At 39.4% G+C, this 20,319-nt stretch overlaps 1 protein-coding gene across 5 annotated transcripts in view; it reads right to left on the bottom strand.

Moving 5' to 3' along the window:
* Positions 1 to 20,319, bottom strand: part of LOC134673730 (zinc finger protein 37-like) — a 103,259-nt gene that overhangs the window by 75,701 nt on the left and 7,239 nt on the right. For 3 of the 5 annotated variants that reach the window (XM_063531736.1, XM_063531734.1, XM_063531738.1), the window contains exons 6-8: positions 19,941 to 20,064; positions 19,200 to 19,306; positions 18,012 to 18,123 (exon numbers count right to left, since the gene is read on the bottom strand). In XM_063531736.1, coding sequence (XP_063387806.1) covers positions 18,012 to 18,123; positions 19,200 to 19,306; positions 19,941 to 20,064 — 343 coding nt within the window. Of the gene's footprint in view, positions 1 to 12,995; positions 14,842 to 15,640; positions 15,743 to 18,011; positions 18,124 to 19,199; positions 19,307 to 19,940; positions 20,065 to 20,319 lie in introns of those variants that run through there. The other 2 variants (XM_063531739.1, XM_063531735.1) reach the window with 2 other exon arrangements.

Here is a 20,319-nt window from a genome sequence, read left to right as displayed (position 1 = left end):
GGTAAGAAATAAAAATGTTTTAAATAGTTATTTACGATACAAGTGCGGAAAAGAGGAAATTCGAAACGATTGGCGATAAATTAAAACACGACCGAAGGGAGTGTTTTAAATTGACACGAGTTGCGAATTACCTATTCGCACGTGTATCGTACAACGTTTTACAGTACATATGGCCCTTTAAACTGTTGACATGCGCATGAAATTGAAAAGTGCTATTTTACGCATTATTGCAGGAAAATAGGACCATAATTATGTACTGTAAAAAAAATTTCACATCTCATGCTCTGAAAGTGGGATCAGTTGTTGTCATCTGAAGGTGGATCAGTTGTTCTAAAAGGTGCGCAGAAAGTGATACGTTTATATCGTTTTATATAGTGGTGTACTACTCTGCGTCCCCATCCCACCAACAACTGGGTGGAAACAAAATGTAAAAATAGTGTCTTTTTTTCCACGGACTGTAAGGCGTCACGGCAGACCTCGTCGGAGATGGCGGGACGAGCTTGACACCTATGAGAGAGACTGGTGGGAGACTTCAGGTGATAGGGATACGTGGAGAAATAAGAGGGAGGCCTTTGCCCAGCAGTGGGACAATATAGGCTCATAATAATAATAATAATAACCCCCCAAAGGGATCACCTTGACGTGGTGGGCGGGCTTACGGGTTGGTGGTACTATGATAAATATGGTCGAAGCATCTAGACCGCACCCCTATTAGGGAGGTACAAAAACGTTTTCCAATGTCAACTAGGAACCCTTCCCAAACCAAGATCTCAACTTTCCTATTCTCTCTTCTTCTTCCTTCCTATTGTCTGTCTCGCTTCCTTCACGTTAGTAGTTATGCAGTTACGATCGAGATCTTTACGTCCGGGGCCGCTTCCCGAGGGTAATCGTCGGGGCGCATCTGGAGCCGTTGCTGGGTGCCACAGCATGCGATCCAACGGCGATGTGGAGCTGAGCAGGCGGGCTCCCGTCGAACAATTTGTTACAGCCGGTCATCGGGAGCTGAGCAGGCGGGCCACCGATGTCGAAGCTACAGCCGATGCAGATCATCAGACAATGCCTGAGGTCACCAACACCGTCTCATATCCTTCATCACCGAGTTCATCAATATATAGTTTGTTCCAATCACCTAGCTCATCTCATCACTCTGACAACTATCTCCCCCCACGATCACCTGTATCGTCACCAACATCTTTAATGTCTGTAGATGTTGTGCAGGAGGCGCGTGCCATTAACCCTGCACCCACTACAAACACGACACGTACGCGAAAAAGGTGGACCGAAGAAATGAATAGGTTTATTTGGCGTACATATCTAATCACTAGTAAATTAGAAACACTTCAACGTGGATACTTAGAACCCTTGCACAGACAGTTTCAAGCGATGTTTCCTGAGATGGACGTCTCAAGACAGAGAGTTGGAGACCAACGTCGAGCTATACTAAGTCACAAATTACTGTCACCAACTACCTTAAACAAAATCCGTTCAGAGGTCGAAATATATTTAGCAACTACAACCGAACCTCTTGGCTCACAAATATCCGCAGGTAATCTATTTTCACAAACTTTACACTCACCAAAATTCAATAGCAATACAACCACAGTAACAACTGGAGAGAGAATGACGTGGACACCAGACATAAATGAGATGATTATGAAACTTTACTTTGAGGTAACTGAAGCAGAAACTAATATGACAGCATATAGAAAAAAACTACACGAAAAATTCATATCGCACTTTCCCCACCTATCGCATCTATCAGAACAACGAATCGCCGACCAAAGGAGAGTAATAGTAAATAATAAGATGGTAAGTGCTGTAAAGATAGAGACGATTAAGAATAAAATCAAAACCGAATTAGGAATGACTAACACTCTGGCAAGACAGAATTCATTTCCCGAATTACAAACACCAACAGATAGTCCTATAGTTAACATCACCACTCATAATTCCTTTGACGACTTAGATGCAGTACAACAAGAGGAGGTAAGTAATCAAACAGACCTGCAAAGCCCAACACAATATAATTCACCTACAGGCACTTGCACAAGGAGCCAACAGCACCTACGACAGAATGTGACGAATATAAATGAAGATGTGATTCGACAGCAATTTAAAAATAATTTAAATATATTCAAAAGCATACACCCTACAGAAAGGCCACATATCCCCAAACTAAAAACGTCCCGAAAGCTTATGTCAGTAGTAACTTACCTAGATAAACATGTCATTCCCCAATATATTTCACACCAATTAGATTTTATTTCATTTCAAAATATTATTTATACTTCTGCATACACAACAGCCGCCTACATGGGGGTAAAAATTGACAAACTCGCCAGTATTGGTAAAATACAAAAACCTAATAAACCAAAATGGCAGTTAAGATTAGAGTTCAGAATAAATAAATATAGAGCTGATATAGGTCGCCTAACACAGTACTTAAGAGGTAATAGAAGCAGAAGGATAGTTGCAGCAGTAGAAACGATAAAAACAACATACCATACGCATGCTACATTCGAAAATCCAAACACCTTACCTGAACATTTCTTAGATACACTAAAACAAAAATTAAACACAGCTGCTAGTAGACTTAAGAGATATTTAACTTGTACGGAGAGGAAATCACAAAACGCACTATTTGCAAACAACGAGAGCGGGTTCTACAGAAAACTGTCGTCGTCAGCAGGAGCACAACAAAATCAGTCAGGTAACACTCAAATCCCTAGTATGGACTCACTCCGCCGATACTGGGCGGATATATGGGAAAGGCCGGTGCAACACAACGAAGATGCAGCATGGATCAATGATGAAGAATCAAGCACTACACCCGCCATCCCAATGATGGAATTTGAGCACATCCCAATAGACACATTCGTACAGGTAATAAAGCGCACACATAACTGGAAGTCTCCTGGAACTGATAACATACACAACTTTTGGTATAAAAAACTTACTTGCACACACCCATATATTCATAAATACCTGAATCAGTTTATAAAATCTCCGGAAACAATGCCATCCTATATCACACAAGGCCGAACGTATATGCTCCCTAAAGACAATGATACTGCAAACCCCGCGAAATACCGCCCTATCACCTGTCTTCAAACCTTTTATAAAATCTTAACCGCATGCATTAGCGAAATCATATACAGTCACCTGTCACAACATAACATTCTTAAAGAGCAGCAGAAGGGTTGTAGGAAACATAGTCAAGGATGTAAAGAGCAATTAATTATAGATTCAGTAGCTATGAAACAGGCAATGAGAAGAAAACGAAATATTCACACCATGTACATTGATTATAGGAAGGCGTTCGATTCAGTACCCCACACCTGGCTCGTTTATATTTTACACCGCTATAAAATCCATCCATCGATAATAGACTTCCTACAAACTGCTATGCATAGTTGGCAGACAACCCTCACTCTGAAACAAGAAGGGAAAACATTGATTACTGAACCTGTTAGTATTAAGAGAGGAATTTTTCAAGGGGACGCCCTTAGCCCGTTATGGTTTTGCATGGCATTAAACCCTCTATCCGAACTTCTTGACAAGACTGATGCAGGCTTTAAACTTAAACACGACAATTCACACTACAGGTTGACTCACCTTATGTATGTTGACGATATTAAACTTTTCGCGGATAATGTGACAGAACTGTTCCGGCTGGCAGACATAACGCAAGAGTTTTCCACAGATATAGGTATGCAGTTTGGCGTAGATAAGTGCAAAATACACTCATTTCATAGAGGACAAATCCAAAATAACACTTACACCTTAGATACTGGAGAGCGGGTTAATTATATGAGCGAACAAGACACATATAAATATTTAGGGTTTCAACAGTCCAGACAGATACATCAAAAGCAGACGAAGTTCGAACTTAGGAGAAAATTTAGACATAGACTTAACATCATCCTCAAATCACACCTAAACTCACGCAATACAGTTAAAGCTATAAATACTTTTGCAATTCCGGTCTTAACGTATTCCTTCGGCATCATAAACTGGTCACAGTCCGACTTAAAGAAGCTCCAGCGCACAATAAACACAACGTCAACAAAAAATAGGAAACACCACCCAAAATCCTGCACGCAAAGATTATCTCTATCGCGGCTAGAGGGAGGGAGAGGCTTAATAGATTTAACTAACTTACATAATAAGCAAATAACCACCCTCAGGCACTATTTCCACACCAAAGCCGAGCAGTCAACATTACACTCCTACACAGTAAAAATAGATGACCGCTACACCCCCCTTAATCTACACGATAAAAATATCCAACGTAATGAACAAATTGTAACCTCACAACAAAAATCTTCGGAATGGGCCCAGAAAGCGCTTCACGGAAGACACCACGCTGATCTTGCTCAAACGTTTGTAGATAGGGATCTATCAAATACTTGGCTGAAGAAGGGTGAACTCTTCCCGGAAACCGAAGCTTTTATGTTAGCAATACAGGACCAAGTTATAGCCACCCGCAACTACAGAAAACATATCACTAAAGACTTGGACCGACCGACTGACTCATGTAGACATTGCAATAGTGCCCCCGAAACCATCCAACACATAACAGGCGCATGTAAAGCTATAGTACAAACAGACTACAAACACCGTCATGATCAGGTAGCCTCTATAGTCCATCAATATCTAGCCCACAAATACAAATTTATTGAAGTACAAAAACCATATTATAAATATACTCCATCCACGGTACACGAAAACCGGCAATACAAACTGTACTGGGATAGGACAATAATAACAGATAAAACAATTCATTTTAATAGACCTGACATTACATTTTTCGACAAAGATAATAAGACCATTTACATAATAGATATAGCGATTCCAAATACACACAATCTGCAGTCAACAACCAATGAAAAATTAACAAAATATAAAGACTTGGCAATAGAACTCAGACGTCAATGGCATGCAAATACAGTTCACATAGTTCCAATCATAATTTCCACAACTGGAGTAGTCCCCAAAACCTTAAACAATAGCCTAAAAACCCTACAAATCCCCTCTTACATCATATACACAATACAAAAAGCCACAATCTTAAATACATGCCGATTAACATCCAACACATAACAGGCGCATGTAAAGCTATAGTACAAACAGACTACAAACACCGTCATGATCAGGTAGCCTCTATAGTCCATCAATATCTAGCCCACAAATACAAATTTATTGAAGTACAAAAACCATATTATAAATATACTCCATCCACGGTACACGAAAACCGGCAATACAAACTGTACTGGGATAGGACAATAATAACAGATAAAACCATTCATTTTAATAGACCTGACATTACATTTTTCGACAAAGATAATAAGACCATTTACATAATAGATATAGCGATTCCAAATACACACAATCTGCAGTCAACAACCAATGAAAAATTAACAAAATATAAAGACTTGGCAATAGAACTCAGACGTCAATGGCATGCAAATACAGTTCACATAGTTCCAATCATAATTTCCACAACTGGAGTAGTCCCCAAAACCTTAAACAATAGCCTAAAAACCCTACAAATCCCCTCTTACATCATATACACAATACAAAAAGCCACAATCTTAAATACATGCCGATTAACTAGGAAGTTTTTAACCTCATCGACCATAAATGATAGTTTGTAATACATAGAAATGTTTTATTATGCTTGGCCATGGCCCGCATAACAAACAAACAACCCTTGAAAAAGGAGATATATAAAATATAAACCATAAATAATAATAAGTCATCTACTTGGCTTAGGCCCGTAGCTGACATTAACTACCAGCTTATGCTGAGAAATAAAAACCCCAAAACAATAATAATAATAATAAGCCCGCAGGGCAGCTTGTGGCGAGCTGTTGGGGAGTAACGACCCCACGGACCCGAGTGCTCCCGAGAGTCGGTCAGGGTCTCCGTCTCCGGCGTGTCTTCGTCGGTCGGAGTGGACCCCAAGGGGACCCGCAGGACTCTCAGCTCTGGCTCGCCTTCATTGGCCGTCCAGAGAGGAGTCGCTAGAGCTATATGCTCCAGGGGTGGAAGTGTTAAAGGGCATAACGCCGCGAGTAACTTCGGAGAAAGCGCAGCACCACCTCTCGACACCCCTGAGCCGCTCACGCCGGTGTTGCACCTGGCCGTCTTTACGATGGCGCATCAGGTGCCCATCTAACGAGTGGCGAGTCACCACCTGTCTCGATAACTTGTGTAAGCAATGTTATGGCAGGTGTCCGGACTTCTTTGCAATAGCCCAGTCTTTTTTCCACCCAAACTTAAACCATAGACCAGTATTCTGACCATATTCTTTACAATAGCTTCCAATGCCTGCTGAAACCGGTTCACGGGTATTTATTGATGTACCCGTGAATGGGTTCCAGCAGGCGTTCTACATGACATCAAATCTCTCCAAACGGCCTCTACGTGTTGGATCCATATCCCCACGCACGCCTTATAAATGACCGGGCTCGAAAGACCCGAGAGTTTTAAAACGGAGATACAAATAATAATAATTTTTTCCTCGCCTGGAACAATTGGTAATTGTTTAATTTTATTAATCCCACGTTGAACCTTTTTTTTTATAAAAAATGATGTAAGTAAATTGTTAAAAACGAATTATTCCTGATTTCTTTCGTTGAATTCTATTTAGGTACTCGATTTCATAAGGCTCCAAAAGGAATACACCAAAAATATTTTTTTACACTTGCGTAAATGAGCAAAGGCATCTTATACAGCCACAGTTAAACGTTTGTAAATGAAATGAAATGAAATTAATGAAATGAAATTATTTATTTGTATAAAAATGGGTATACATACATAAATGATCTTATTCTATAGACAGTGTCTCCATTTTCGGCCTATTGTACGATATTGAATTGGTTTTTAAAGTTATTTAGCACTAAATTTATGAAAATAAAATAAACTACAAGATAAAAATTAGTTATATTATTAATTCAATTGTTATTTATTATCCATGAATGTAGTTTTCCAGACAAATTTAAAATAGCAGCTATCAAACCAATTTTAAAAAAAGGTGGAAAACAAAGTAACCTTGCCGACTACAGACCTATTGCTCTCCTACCCACAATCTCAAAAATATTCGAAAGATGCATGGCCGACCGACTTTATAACTTCCTAGAAAAGTTTAACTTGTTACAAGAAAACCAATTCGCTTTCCGCCAAAATCGATCAACCACCTTAGCTGTTTATACATTTATTCAAGGAGTACTAGAACATCTTAAAACTAAAAGCTATGCAATTGGTCTTTTTTTGGACATGTCTAAAGCCTACGACCGGGTTTCACACCCAATACTGCTCAACAAACTGTATGAAATCGGGATCCGTGGCAATGCTTATAACTGGCTAAAATCATACCTCAACAATAGACAACAGTACGTACAAATAGATCATTACCATAAAGACTCCAACCAATTAATGAAACTACAATCTAAATGGCACACCATCAACAGCTCTATCCCCCAAGGCAGCGTATTAGGATGTCTGCTGTTCCTAATATATATAAACGATCTTCCTAAAATAACCAACCATAAATGTATCATATTTGCCGACGACATCACTCTCCTGTTTAAACATGACAACAACTCTGACGATTACTCTCATATAAAAGAAACATTCACCAATATCTCTGACTGGCTACAGGATCACAACCTAGTAGTAAATACAACCAAAACAAAACTTATGCAATTTAGGCCCTATCAGAAAAAACCTACCGATCTAACACCGCTGTTGCAGGATTTAAATATAAATGAAGATACTGAATGCACTTTATTAGGAATAACTATAGACAATCATATCGACTGGAAAAAACACATTGCTAAAGTTCAATCTAAACTATCAAGTTTTATTTTTGCTCTGGGCATTCTGAAGTCAAACACACATACAGAGTGCGCTTTGTCCGCTTACCACTCTTACGCCCAAGCCTGGTTACGTTATGGTATTATTCTATGGGGCCATAGCAGTGACGCCCACGATCTCCTTATAGCCCAAAAAAAATGTGTCCGCATACTAACCAATATACGACAAACAGACAGTTGTAAGACACGTTTCACTAATCTCCAAATTTTAACTCTCCCCTCTCTCTACATCTTAGAAATTTCTACTTTTGTCATGAAGAACACACAGTTATTTGAGTTTTGTAAAAGTGCACGTCGTAACAATAACCTCATCCCCCCGGAACCAATTTTGGATATTTACAAAAAAGGCCCTTATTTCAGAGCAATCCAGATTTATAATAAGCTGCCAAACGATATAAGAAATATAAAAAACCTTAACCCATTCGTGTCAAAACTAAAACTACTTTTAATATCGAAGGCATACTATTCGGTCCAAGAGTTTATGGAGGATAAATTTTCATAAGTATAAGTACTACTAATAATTATTAATTCTTAACAATATTACTAACCCTTTTTGTTAAATATAAGTTAACATAGGACTTACTTAATACAAGAAATAAGCTAGGATAAAGTTGTTATTATTTAGGATTTTTATTTATCTTATTTAACAGTATTATTTATTGTTACAGTTACGTAACAGTATTTAGTTTAAAAAAATGTTCCATAAATAACTAGACATAAGATTAATTTGCAATGCCCTACCAGGGTGCCATGTGTTCTAAAAATTTTTATTGTAACAACTTTATTATGTACCATGGTTCGCAATAAAGGATTCTATTCTATTCTATTTAATATTTAAAATACTTTGATGCGTTGAGCGAGGTAAGCTCCAGCCTTCCGGTTACCCGTTGCGTCTATAAGGCGCTTGGCCAGTTCCTTATATACGCTGTGCGCGCCTTGTCCCCACGGCCCAAGCGTCTCCACCCCGAACGGCTCAAACATGCACCCGGTGTCTAGGGCTGCATATTTGCGCCGTTTGAGATTCTCGGCCGCATCGGCAGCGGCGCCAGCCCTGGAAGATGGGACGAAGCGAGCGTGTCCACGCACGTGGCGTCCCAGACGAGGGGTCGACCCAGCTTCCAGGGAACCAGTGTTATTCCATCTGGCCTCTTCCCATCGTCACCATTCCAAATTCCATTATTTGTCGAGTTCCAAACTTTTTAAAAGTTGAAATGACCATATCAAATGAAGGCACAGGCCCATTAAATAGCCAAACAGATGATTAGTATCGCGACTATTTAGATGTCTCAAATAGGTTGGGGTATTTTTGGCAGAAAAATACACTTCTATTTTTTTATTAAAAAAAATAAAAAGGCGGCAAGGTTTCTGTCAAAATATATATGTAAAACCGTTGCTTTTGTAAAATAATTCTATGATATTTATATTTCTTGCACCATTTTTGAGAAAAGCACTACAGTGAAACCTGGTTAATTGGCACCTGGATAAATGGAAAACCTCAATAATTGCAACCAAAAGTCCGGTCCCGGTCCCTTGAGACCAAAAGGCCTCTATAATTGAAATTTTGGAACCTCTATAATTGCAATTTAGATTTTAGTGCTTTTCGTAATTTTGCCTCTGTAATTGACTACACCGCAACTTAAGACCTCTATAATTGACACTGTGCTAAAAATCCGTTATTTTTGCTCTTGTTTTTACCTCTATTATTGAAACAAGTCTTACTTATTACCTCTGTAATTGAAATAATGTAGTTGTAGACAGCAGTTAGAAACAATATTTGAATAGAAATGATCATTTTATTCTCTCTCTCATCTCCATCCAGAATTTAAATTATTTATTGGGTATCTATCACAGCCTGTAGTAGGTGAAATAGTTTTGATCAATAAAAAACAAAGTATGCTCTTTACATTCTAATAAAATTTTCTTCTACAATTCAAGGGAATTTTTCAAACCCAAATGATAAGAAAATAAAGTGGTAATTAATGTAGTGTAAAAGTGCAAGTATAGACAGAAGCAATATATAGACCAGAAACCCAGAACGTAAGCATGTAAGTCTACTTTAAATGGTTATTTGCACCTCCATAAAAGAAATTTGTCAGAACGCAACCTCTATTAATGAAAACCTCTATAATTGACACAACGATTTTTTGAACCTTGTTAATTGACACGACCTGCTTAAATGAAAAACCTGGTTAATTGACAAAAACTGGCCGGTCCCTTGAGATTGCAATTATCCAGGTTCCACTGTATATATAACTCGGCTGGAAGGCTCAAGGGTCCAACGTTTTCTGTTCTCTTTCAAGGCGCAGCAACTAGTATCATTTCTCTCTCCTCGCTCGTTAAAAATGCCGTTTGTCAAAAAAGGACAACCATACTGTTGACAAGGTGGACTTCAAATCAAGTGTTGCCTTTCTTGATGCGCCCAGTCTGTATATGTGTGCGTAAAAGCGTATATGTGTGCTCTTTTAGGGATGTGAAAAGTCGATTTTAATCATGTTATATATCGATAAACGCTACACAGCGGAACGAAATAGCGATTAATTGAAGCTTCAATATCTTCGTTAAACATAAACATAATTGAAATGCTAATGGATAATGAATATATTATAATATAATAATATAATTCAATTATTGCGGAACACCTATTTTAGGCGGTATTTATGTATTTTAATTAAATATCTGAACTTTCCCTTGGTTCCCTGCTGGGGCGTGACTATAAAATTGTAATCTGATAACCACAATAAAGAATAAAAGCGTTTTTGGTCATTTTAGGTATCGTTAAGCCTTTGAAGTAAAATTAAAATTGCAAGAAATGTCGATAGTTTATCGATATGACTTTATCGACATGGCTACAGCAACGTGGGCCTCATTGTTAATCGTACACTAAACAAAAGTGGCAACAGTGACAGCTCGCTGAGACACCGTCTTTATATATTATTAAGTCTATGGGAAGGCTACTTGCTGGCTTCGGATTCAATTAAACGGACTCCCAAGGTCGTCCGTTTAAAACGAATCCTCAGCCAGCAAGTAGCTACTTTCGAGCCTCGACAATAATGTACTATTATATACCTATTATGTTATTACGTGGTGCGGCGCACCAAGGTCGCGGTGCGGTCCGGTAGTCTGTTGCGGCTTTTAGAACGAAAAAGTATAAAATTAAAAAGTAAGAGGCAATAATCCCGCTGATTTTCATAGGTACTATAATGATGAATAATTTTAAAATTACTGCAGTTTGTTAAAAAATGTGTTGTGTCGTACCTAAATATTGCAATCTAAATAAGCTAGGGGTATTAAACTTTTCCAGACTGAGCTACAGCTGACCGATGAAGTTAAGTACTTAGAGCTGACTCTCGACAGTAAACTCAACTGGAACAATCACATCAACAAACGCATAGACAAGGCAGGAGTAATCTTCTGGCAGTGCAGGAGGATGATTGGTAAGAGGTGGGGACTTAAACCGAAAATTACCCTTTGGCTCTATAAGACTATAATCCGCCCCCTACTCTGTTACGGTGCTCTGGTTTGATGGCCAAGAACAAACCTAGGCAACTTACGAGACAAGCTACAAAGACTTCAGAGGCACGCATGCGCGGCCACCACTGGCTGCACGAGGTCCACTCCGACTGCAGCCATGGAGGTCATGCTAAACCTTTCACCGCTGCACTTACACATACAACAAGAGGCCAGTCTCTCAGCGGTAAGGTTACGAACCCTCAATATATGGTCTAACACCACAGGAGCTCTTCACACAACATGCCTGGAAAAGGTATACAGCGAATTTCCGGTGCTCATGGCGGGCACGGATCGAACTCACAAACAAGCCATCTTTGACAAAAGGTACAAAATACAATTATTTGAGGACGACAACTTCGAAGGACTCAATCCCTGGGAGCTGAGAATCTTCACTGATGGGTCCAAAACAGACAGCGGATCAGGCTCTGGAACCTTCTCAGAAGACCTGAACATGTCAATCACCACTCCGCTAGGAGCCCATAACTCGGTATTCCAGGCTGAGTGCATATTAGGCATCATTAACGCGGCGGAAGGTAGTAGGATCCTCCATCCGCATACTCTCCGACAGTAGAGCAGTCTTAATGGCCCTAAAAAGCCATATAATCACATCCAAACTTCTACACGAATACCACGAACGACTAATGGAGGTATGTCAGAACAATAAGATCACCTTACAATGGATCAAAGGACACAGTGGATCCCGAGGCAACGACGCCGCGGACGAGCTCGCCAGACAAGGATCGGGTGCGGGGGCTATTGGCCCGGAACCGATCCTCCCGATACCGTTTAGTAAGGTACGCTCAATGCTGCTGGCACGTACAAGGAAACTACACACAGAACACTGGCTAAACCAAGCTGGATGCAGACAGGCCAAGCAAGCCATGCCTAGCATGAACGGTAAGCTCACAAGGACGCTCCTTCAACTAGGAAAGGTTCGACTGAGTATGGTAACCAGTGTCATAACAGGTCATGGACTTTTTAACAAACATCTTTTTATAACAGGTGTCCCAGACAGTCCTCTATGCCGTGGGTGTATGGAGAAAGAAGAAACAGCCTCTCACGTGGTGTTGGAATGCAGCGGATTGGCCCCATACAGGGCAAAACATCTCGGATCCCCGAGAGACCTCCCCGAGGTCCTACTCAACATCAAAGGTTTGATAGGATTCCTCGAGGAGCTGGGCTGGCAAGACTAGTCCACCCCCTATCACGCAAAAAAGGCGCAAGACGTCGAGTTGCGGAAACGACTTGCCCGTACTACAATACAATACAAGCTAGGGGTTATTAATCTTCACACATGTAAAGTCGCCGATTGCAAGTATGTCCAAGGAAAAAAATTATGGCCGTCTAATATTAGGTACTTCAATTACTGATTTTGCGAAATTGCCTTGTCTTGTTTGGTTTCCTCGCATTCGATATGAAAAGTAGAGAGTTTAACTCGGGTCAAAGGTACCATTTCCGTCTCGGACTATTGGCGCTCGAACGCAGTGAGCCAAACTACTTCGACAGAAGTGGGTGCTTTTCAACCCTTGGTTGACAATCTACTATTTTTATTGTGAGTCCCAGTTAGTTCAGTGATCGTCCCGTAGACAGTGCGACTGCGAGAAAACTGTTTGTTATGTTACGATTACGCTCTTGATTTAATTTAGGTACTACACTCTGGTAATACTAAGTAAACAACAAGATTGAAAATATTCATTTATTTCACACTTACTACTTCACTTGTAACAATATAATAAAACCATGCAAATCAATCTTATCCTAATACTATATAAGATACGTCCCGCACTAGCGTCTACCGAGCGTCCGTCTAGTCCACTGCTTGACGTTGGTGCAAATGCGACGCTATCTTTCCATAGCGCAGACATAATAGACGTAACTCAAAACACGCTATTATAGCCGTATCGCTTTGAAAATTGTGAGTTTATAATCAAAGCTACCATTTTGTCGCTTACAATAAGGATGACATCTTTATACATATAAGCTGTCCGAGCGTCCTTATTGGAAGGACTATGTGGTACCGATGTTGAAAATGAAAACTACATTTTGCAAACATGTATAGGTATACAATACAATAATCTGGTACGAAGTACAGTCGGCAATAAATGTTATTGGCAGTAACTTATTGTTTAATACAGTTGCTCAAAAAGTGCTACTTTTCGTAGCTGTTTAGCGTTCGCAAAGTTGGTTTTTGCGAACTAGTGCTTTTACTTTTCCAGCGTTTTTAAATTTAATTCTGACCGTAATCGATACGTCCACACCAAAGAGTTTGGATGTTCAAATACTTTATATAAATTTTATTTTGACATTAAATATTTATTACGTACAAAAAGTATTGTAATAAGATATAAGGTAAATATTTATTAGTTATTATATAAATAAAACGTTATACATATAATACGATGCTTCACTAAAAAACTTTTTTATTATTTGGCTGAATGGAACTATCATTGCCACGTTGGCTGTCGTTAATAGAAAAAATGAAAAATGAAAAAGTAAAACCGGCGCCCGCTATTTTCACTTAAAATTTTGTTGCATCAAAATAATTAACTTAAATTGCAACTGTATGAGTGTTTTTGTATGAAATGAGTTAATGTGATTAATTTTTACAATGTAAATCAACGCTGAACGTAGTTTATAGTGCTGTATAATATACAATAATATCATTCAAGACCAAAGGAAAATTCGTAACTGTAAGTGTACCGTACTCATGTAACCAACATTTGTTTTATTTAGATTTTTTCGCAAATGTATTAAAAAACGTCGTTCAATGTACGTGTGGAAGTGTTATTATTTACTTGTCCCGTGTCTTTCATTCGCCTACGGCTCATAAGACATCTCGGGACTCGTAAATAATAACACACTTTCCACACTTGCATTGAAATGTACTATTGCACATCACCAATTAGAAAAGGGGCTTTTTCTCTCTACTGGGAGGGATCAAAATCGCACTTTTCTTCCCTGCTAGGAGGGATCAAAGTGGCACTTTTCTTCGCTGCTAGGACGGATCAAAGTAACACTTTTCTGTTCTAGTTTTTTTGCACACTATTTTTTATCTTAAATAATATTTTTAAACATTACAACTACCTCATAGGTGACGTGAAAAGCAGTATGTGTCACATGGTAGCAAAATTATTTCCATATTGGGCGTAATACCCTTGAATCCCTCACTACGCTAAGGATTCTAGTATAGAATCCTTCGCTTCGTTTAGGAATCAAAGTACGACCTCGCCGTAAACACGTCACTTTGCTCCCTTGTGACACAATCTACTATTTCCGTCCCAGTTATTTCAGTGATCGTCCCGTCCGATTTCACCCTGGCGTCAATGTTGTGCTGTTTCATCAAGTGTATACGAAGGCAGTGCGGCTGCGAGAAAGCCGTTTCGCAGTGCGGACATTGGAACGGTCGCTCGCCCGTGTGTGTGTATGTATGGTAACGTAGTTTTATGTTGCTCTGAAAAGGAAAACTTTAAGTTAGAATGTTACATATGTGCCATTCTCAATCAAAAGGGCACTTATTGCCGGTTGCCAAAAAGGCGCTATTTCCATACAGCTTGAATTGGAAATCAACTTGATCAGTTAAGCCGTTGATGAGTTATCGCTAAAAGTCTTCCCTTCTTATTTTAATTAAAAGCTTGGCAAACCTTATTTGTGACCGGATTTTCGCAGGCAACCCTATACCATTGTATTTGCAATAAAATTACCATCATTTTGATGTATAATTCAAGCGTCAGACAGATGAGTGCAATTATCGATATAAAATCACCTCTTTAAACATGGGAACCACATAATAGTGACCGAAAAAAGATAGGCAACCTAGATGATTTATGTTGTACAAGTTGTATACTTTCTATTGAAACTTATTTCGTTCGTCAGACAAATCGGTGAAATTTGCCGAAAATTTTTTTTTCAAAAATTTATTAAAAATAGCATTGACCATATTTCTTTAGGCAACCCTATTTATTTATGTTCTGGAACATATTTTCTTTCATATTTTCAGTTTCATCCGTCAGACAGATTGGTGAAGGTCGACCATATGTGGGATCTCCTACTATCATGAATCGTCCTGTATACTAATATTTGGGGCGTTCCACGGCAAAGGGTACCTTATGGCGGTTGGTGCTTACGCTCTTATTAACGACGCTCCAATAATAATGCTACGCGACGTAAGCGCCAACCGCCATATGGTATCTTTACCCGTGAAATGCCACATTAAATTTGATGGTGTGTTGTGTTTTTTCTCTAACACTTACCACAAACAAGCGTCCGCATATGTTGCACTTCTTGGTCTTCGGTAGTTTTACATTATTGTGCATGTCCAAATGCTTTTTCAGCACGTCCGCCTTCGACAAATACTGAAATAGTAAGAAACTAAATGTTTTGATATCCCAGGAACTAAAATGCATTTTTTTTCGAAAATATTCACTTTATCAAATAACTATTAAAATTTAAATTTAAATAATGTTTTTGGCACAAGCTTTTATGGCTTACTTACTGTATTTTCCATTCCACAGTCAACTAATACTCATCAAGACAAATCTAACAAACCCATATAAAATTAGTTTCCCTTGGCCACCTCCTGACTCAGCCTTCCATCATGGGATCAGCTCCTTGTCATCATAATATTGCGTTGTCATCCGATTTACATGTGTATGCAAAATTGCAAAAATACCATTTTATGCCAAAAATGCGTTCCATCATTTTGGAAAATAGCTGATACTCTTCAAACTGCTGAATCGATTTCTATCAAACATAGCTAAAGAACCACCGCAAGGAACCTCGCTTTCACGTAAAAAAAAACGGCATCGAAATCGGTCCATCCGTTAGAGAGCTTCGATCCCGCAGACAGATAGACATTAGCATCAAACATATACTTACCACCCCCCTTTTCGCGTCGTTGTTAAATATGTTGTTGGAGGTTTTTAATGAAGTTTTGAATTTTGAACTATTATATATTCGGGTGCCGAAGGTGGACTGTAATTAATTAATACACATCACTACACTTCCAAACACTTGAATATATTTTATTTCATTTAAATTATATTAGCTACTACACGGTCATAGATAAACCGATATGATATGACGGAAGAGAGTGAGACTGGGAACGAACATGTTAACGCAGGCGCGAATATTTAAATAAAGAATACTGAATATACTACATGAGCACGCAACGGATTTTGGTATTGTTTGTATAGAAAGGGCGTATTTATCCTAGGGCCATCCGGGCCATAGCCCGGGGCGCCAATCCGCCAAGGGCGGCGTGTGAATTTTGTTTTTCTTCCTTGACTTTTGGGGCGGCGAAATTTATTGGCCTGGGGCGCCAAATTTCAAAATACTCCTGTCTGAAAGTCACACAAGTGCGTGCACTGATCCGCACCGTGCGATGGGTTATTCCCACTATAGTAGACCCAAACCAAACGGACGACGGTGACGTTGCGTGGATGCTGCAACAGCTTCCACCCGCAAAAAAAACAGCTTGACCCGCGCGAACACCTGCACCGGCCACACACACTGTGCGCTTTTTCGCCAAAGTAATGGCAAAATAAAATCATTGGAGTTTAACGTCCACGGAGTCGACAATTTTCCGACCGCGAAACACACTGTCCACGTAGCGTTGCTAACCGCGTCAATGCACTGCACTGTAACCAACCGGCCCACAAGTCCAAATCTCCTTTTGAATATAGCTATTTTTCCGTTCGAAGGACCAATGTTAGGCGCAGGTCTTGAAAGGAAACGCCAAACATAAATTTTAAATAAAGAACTATATTTCCACTTCCATTCGAGCCAAAAGGTTACCGTTAAACTAAACTTAATTTTGTTACTCTACCTACATATCTAAGTATCTAAATGTACGGTATGTATCGTACACTGGGATCGTATCTCTATCACTCTCACCCTACCTTCAAACATGCGAGCGTGAATAAGAAGTTTTACGTCCTCGGTTGTCCGTTTGGTTATTAGGGTCTACTATAGTTACCACCAAGTTGTTACCAGTGGTAGCAGAGTTACTGGATTTTTTTTTCCTACCTTTTACCACTGGTAGCTGGGAAAAAAAACCCAGTAGTTACCACCAAACCGAGTTGGTCAGTACTGTCAGTAGTTACCACTGGTAAAAGGTAGGTTTTTATTCCCAGTAGTTATAGTTCGTAGTTTTGTAACAGAGCCCGAGCTAATCCTATTGTCTATTGTTAAGTAAAACCGCTCGTGCCACGTGCCACAACCACCTGCATAAAAACCTGCGTACTTCGGTTACTGAGTGCCGGCGAGTCGAACACTATAGAACCAGTCTAATATGTGTCACCGAGATGCGTAACAAAGGCGCGTTATCGGAGAGCGCACCTACACTGGTTTTTTGAGCGTTGGACTAGCCCGCGCTCAGGTACCAAATAGAATAAGTATGACCCTTTTTTGCAGGGTAAGTAGCACGTACGGTTTTACTTAACAATAGACAATAGGATTAGCCGTCGGGATCTGTTAGAAAACTACGAACTATACCACCAACATTTTGTTAGAGTTCAATACTAATGTACAACAGAACGCCCTTCTTCACGATGCGTGCGATGCGGCCCTCTAGACTTCTACCTTTAAAAGTACATCGGTGTGGGAGGCTGTTTGTGGTCTTACCTTGCCGCAGATGTGACAGCGGTAGTCAGTCTTGCCTTCATGGAAGAGCCGTACATGGTTTTGGAACGTAGTTTTGTTGGACATCACTCTCCCGCAATGTTCGCACGGATACCTGCAACAAAAAAAAACGGTCAAGTGCATTGAACTATTGTTACTACGTATAGAACCGAGAGAACTAGTATTTTGCGCCATGAGTTGTCGGCCGACAACAATCTATGGAAGGGGAGCGTGAATCTCGTGACCTAAATGCGTAAGAGCCATGAATTTCACGGCGCTTACGACGTTATTGACGACGTTGATTATTGATGAGGAAATTGATATTCCGATGTAATACTATCTACTTGTTTGTTACTTATGCTTTTTTTGACATTTAGATTTTATTCTAGAAATTCTAGACTAGTATTTTTTTATACAATTTTTTTTTAATGTTTGACGATCCTTTTGTGAAATTCTTAGTGTTAAATTTGACATGTATAATAATCCAATTTTATTATGGAATAATATTAACATCAATAAATTGCTCTGATAATTAGATTAAGATTAATTACGATTCATAAGAGCTTGTTGCTAGGCCTACATGAATAAAGTATATTTTGATTTTGATTTTGATTTTGATTTTGATTTTGTTATGGTCGTGTGGTATAGGTTGCGACTGCGACAATTTCACTGTGTGGTATGGCTTCTCTATAGTAATAACTAGCGACTCGCCCCGGCTGCGCAGTGCGCACGGGTTAAAAAAATATAGACAAGACAAACCTTCCTTAAGAATCACTCTATCGATAGGTGAAAACCGCATGAAAATCCGTTCAGTAGTTTTTGATTTATCGCAAACATACAAACACACAAACAGACAGACGCGGCGGGGGACTTTAATAAGGTGTAGTGATAACTCAATCATTAAGTGCGAGTTTACTTAACTCGCGCACTGAGGGTTCCGTATTAACTTGAAGTGGAAGGTCCAACTCAAGCTCTTTTAAATAGGAACTCCACTTGACCACAGAATAAAATAATAGTACAAGGTAGAAGACTCGCACTCTCTAACAAAACGCGTCTGTTACGATCAGGACAGATATGGCCGCTAAGTGGCGATAGCGCCACGCGCGGCTTATGGCTAGCCACCAAAATTGGTGTGGACCGGATGTACTTTTAGCTACCTGTACCTAAAGAGTGAGCCACGCCTGTACTTACTTAGGTTTAGGCAGGCCCGAATGATGCTCAACAAAGTGCTTATTAAAGATGGCAATCCTCTTGAAGGTCATGTCACACTCGACGCAGTACCGCTGCTCTACTGGCTCCTGAAACCATAGACAATTTTGTCTCTTCTTAACACAAACGTCGAAATGACAGATAGGGACAAACGATTATCATTTATGTCTCTCGCACTACGTTTCTTCCTCCCTTATCAAGCTAAATAAACTTTAGTGAAGTAGAAATAGAGTACATTTAATTTATTAACTTGTGTTACAATGATTTTGAAAAAAAAAATGTCTGCGCAATAAGAGCGACAAAGACGTCATTCTTGCTCTTATTCCGCGTCGATAGACGTGGGGTGACCCTAATGGGTGTCATTCTGAATCCCTAACAACGTTTGTCCTAAAGTCACTTGCCCTAACTGGTTTGTCCTAATGGGCGCATGCCCTAACGATCAATTGTCATAACGATTATTTTCCATAATGTAAGGTTCTGAAAAATGGTTAGGTTTTAGAACTTGCTGCCACAAAAGTGGGTTAGGTTAGGGTTAGAACTGCGACCCTCGCAAAAAAGAAAATATGCTTAATAACATTAGGATAAGTAATCAATAATTAGGGAAACCTAAATTAGGGTTTTTAAAGTTAGGACAACTGATCATGATAACAAACATTATTAGGGAATGCAAAGTTAGGAGAAAAGACTTTAGGGATTCAGATATACCTAGATCCGATTACTTGCCTCATACTTCTCGTGTACGTACAATATGTGGTTCTTCAAAGCATCGCGCGAGGACAATGTCTTTAAGCACATCTTGCATTGAGTATTTTGGATGACGTATTTTACTCGTTTAGCGTGGGATTTCCTAAAAAAAAAGGTATATATTAGTGTTGAAGGTAACACGAGCGGTTTTACATAACAATAGAAGGATTAGCAGTAAGGGGCCAGCTACAAATCGAAAGACTATGCAGTCAGCAGCAGAAGTTGCTAAGCGGGTGTTCAAAATGATATTGACACGACTTTATTTTTAAACTTGATTGTTGGCGTTATTCATAAACGTGATACTGGCCTGAATTAGCTATGAAAAATTGTATACACTCATAGACCTAGTATTACATAG

Source organism: Cydia fagiglandana, chromosome 19, assembly GCF_963556715.1.
Source record: "Cydia fagiglandana chromosome 19, ilCydFagi1.1, whole genome shotgun sequence".
Lineage (NCBI taxonomy): Eukaryota > Metazoa > Arthropoda > Insecta > Lepidoptera > Tortricidae > Cydia > Cydia fagiglandana.
This window is presented reverse-complemented; position numbering and strand designations above follow the sequence as displayed.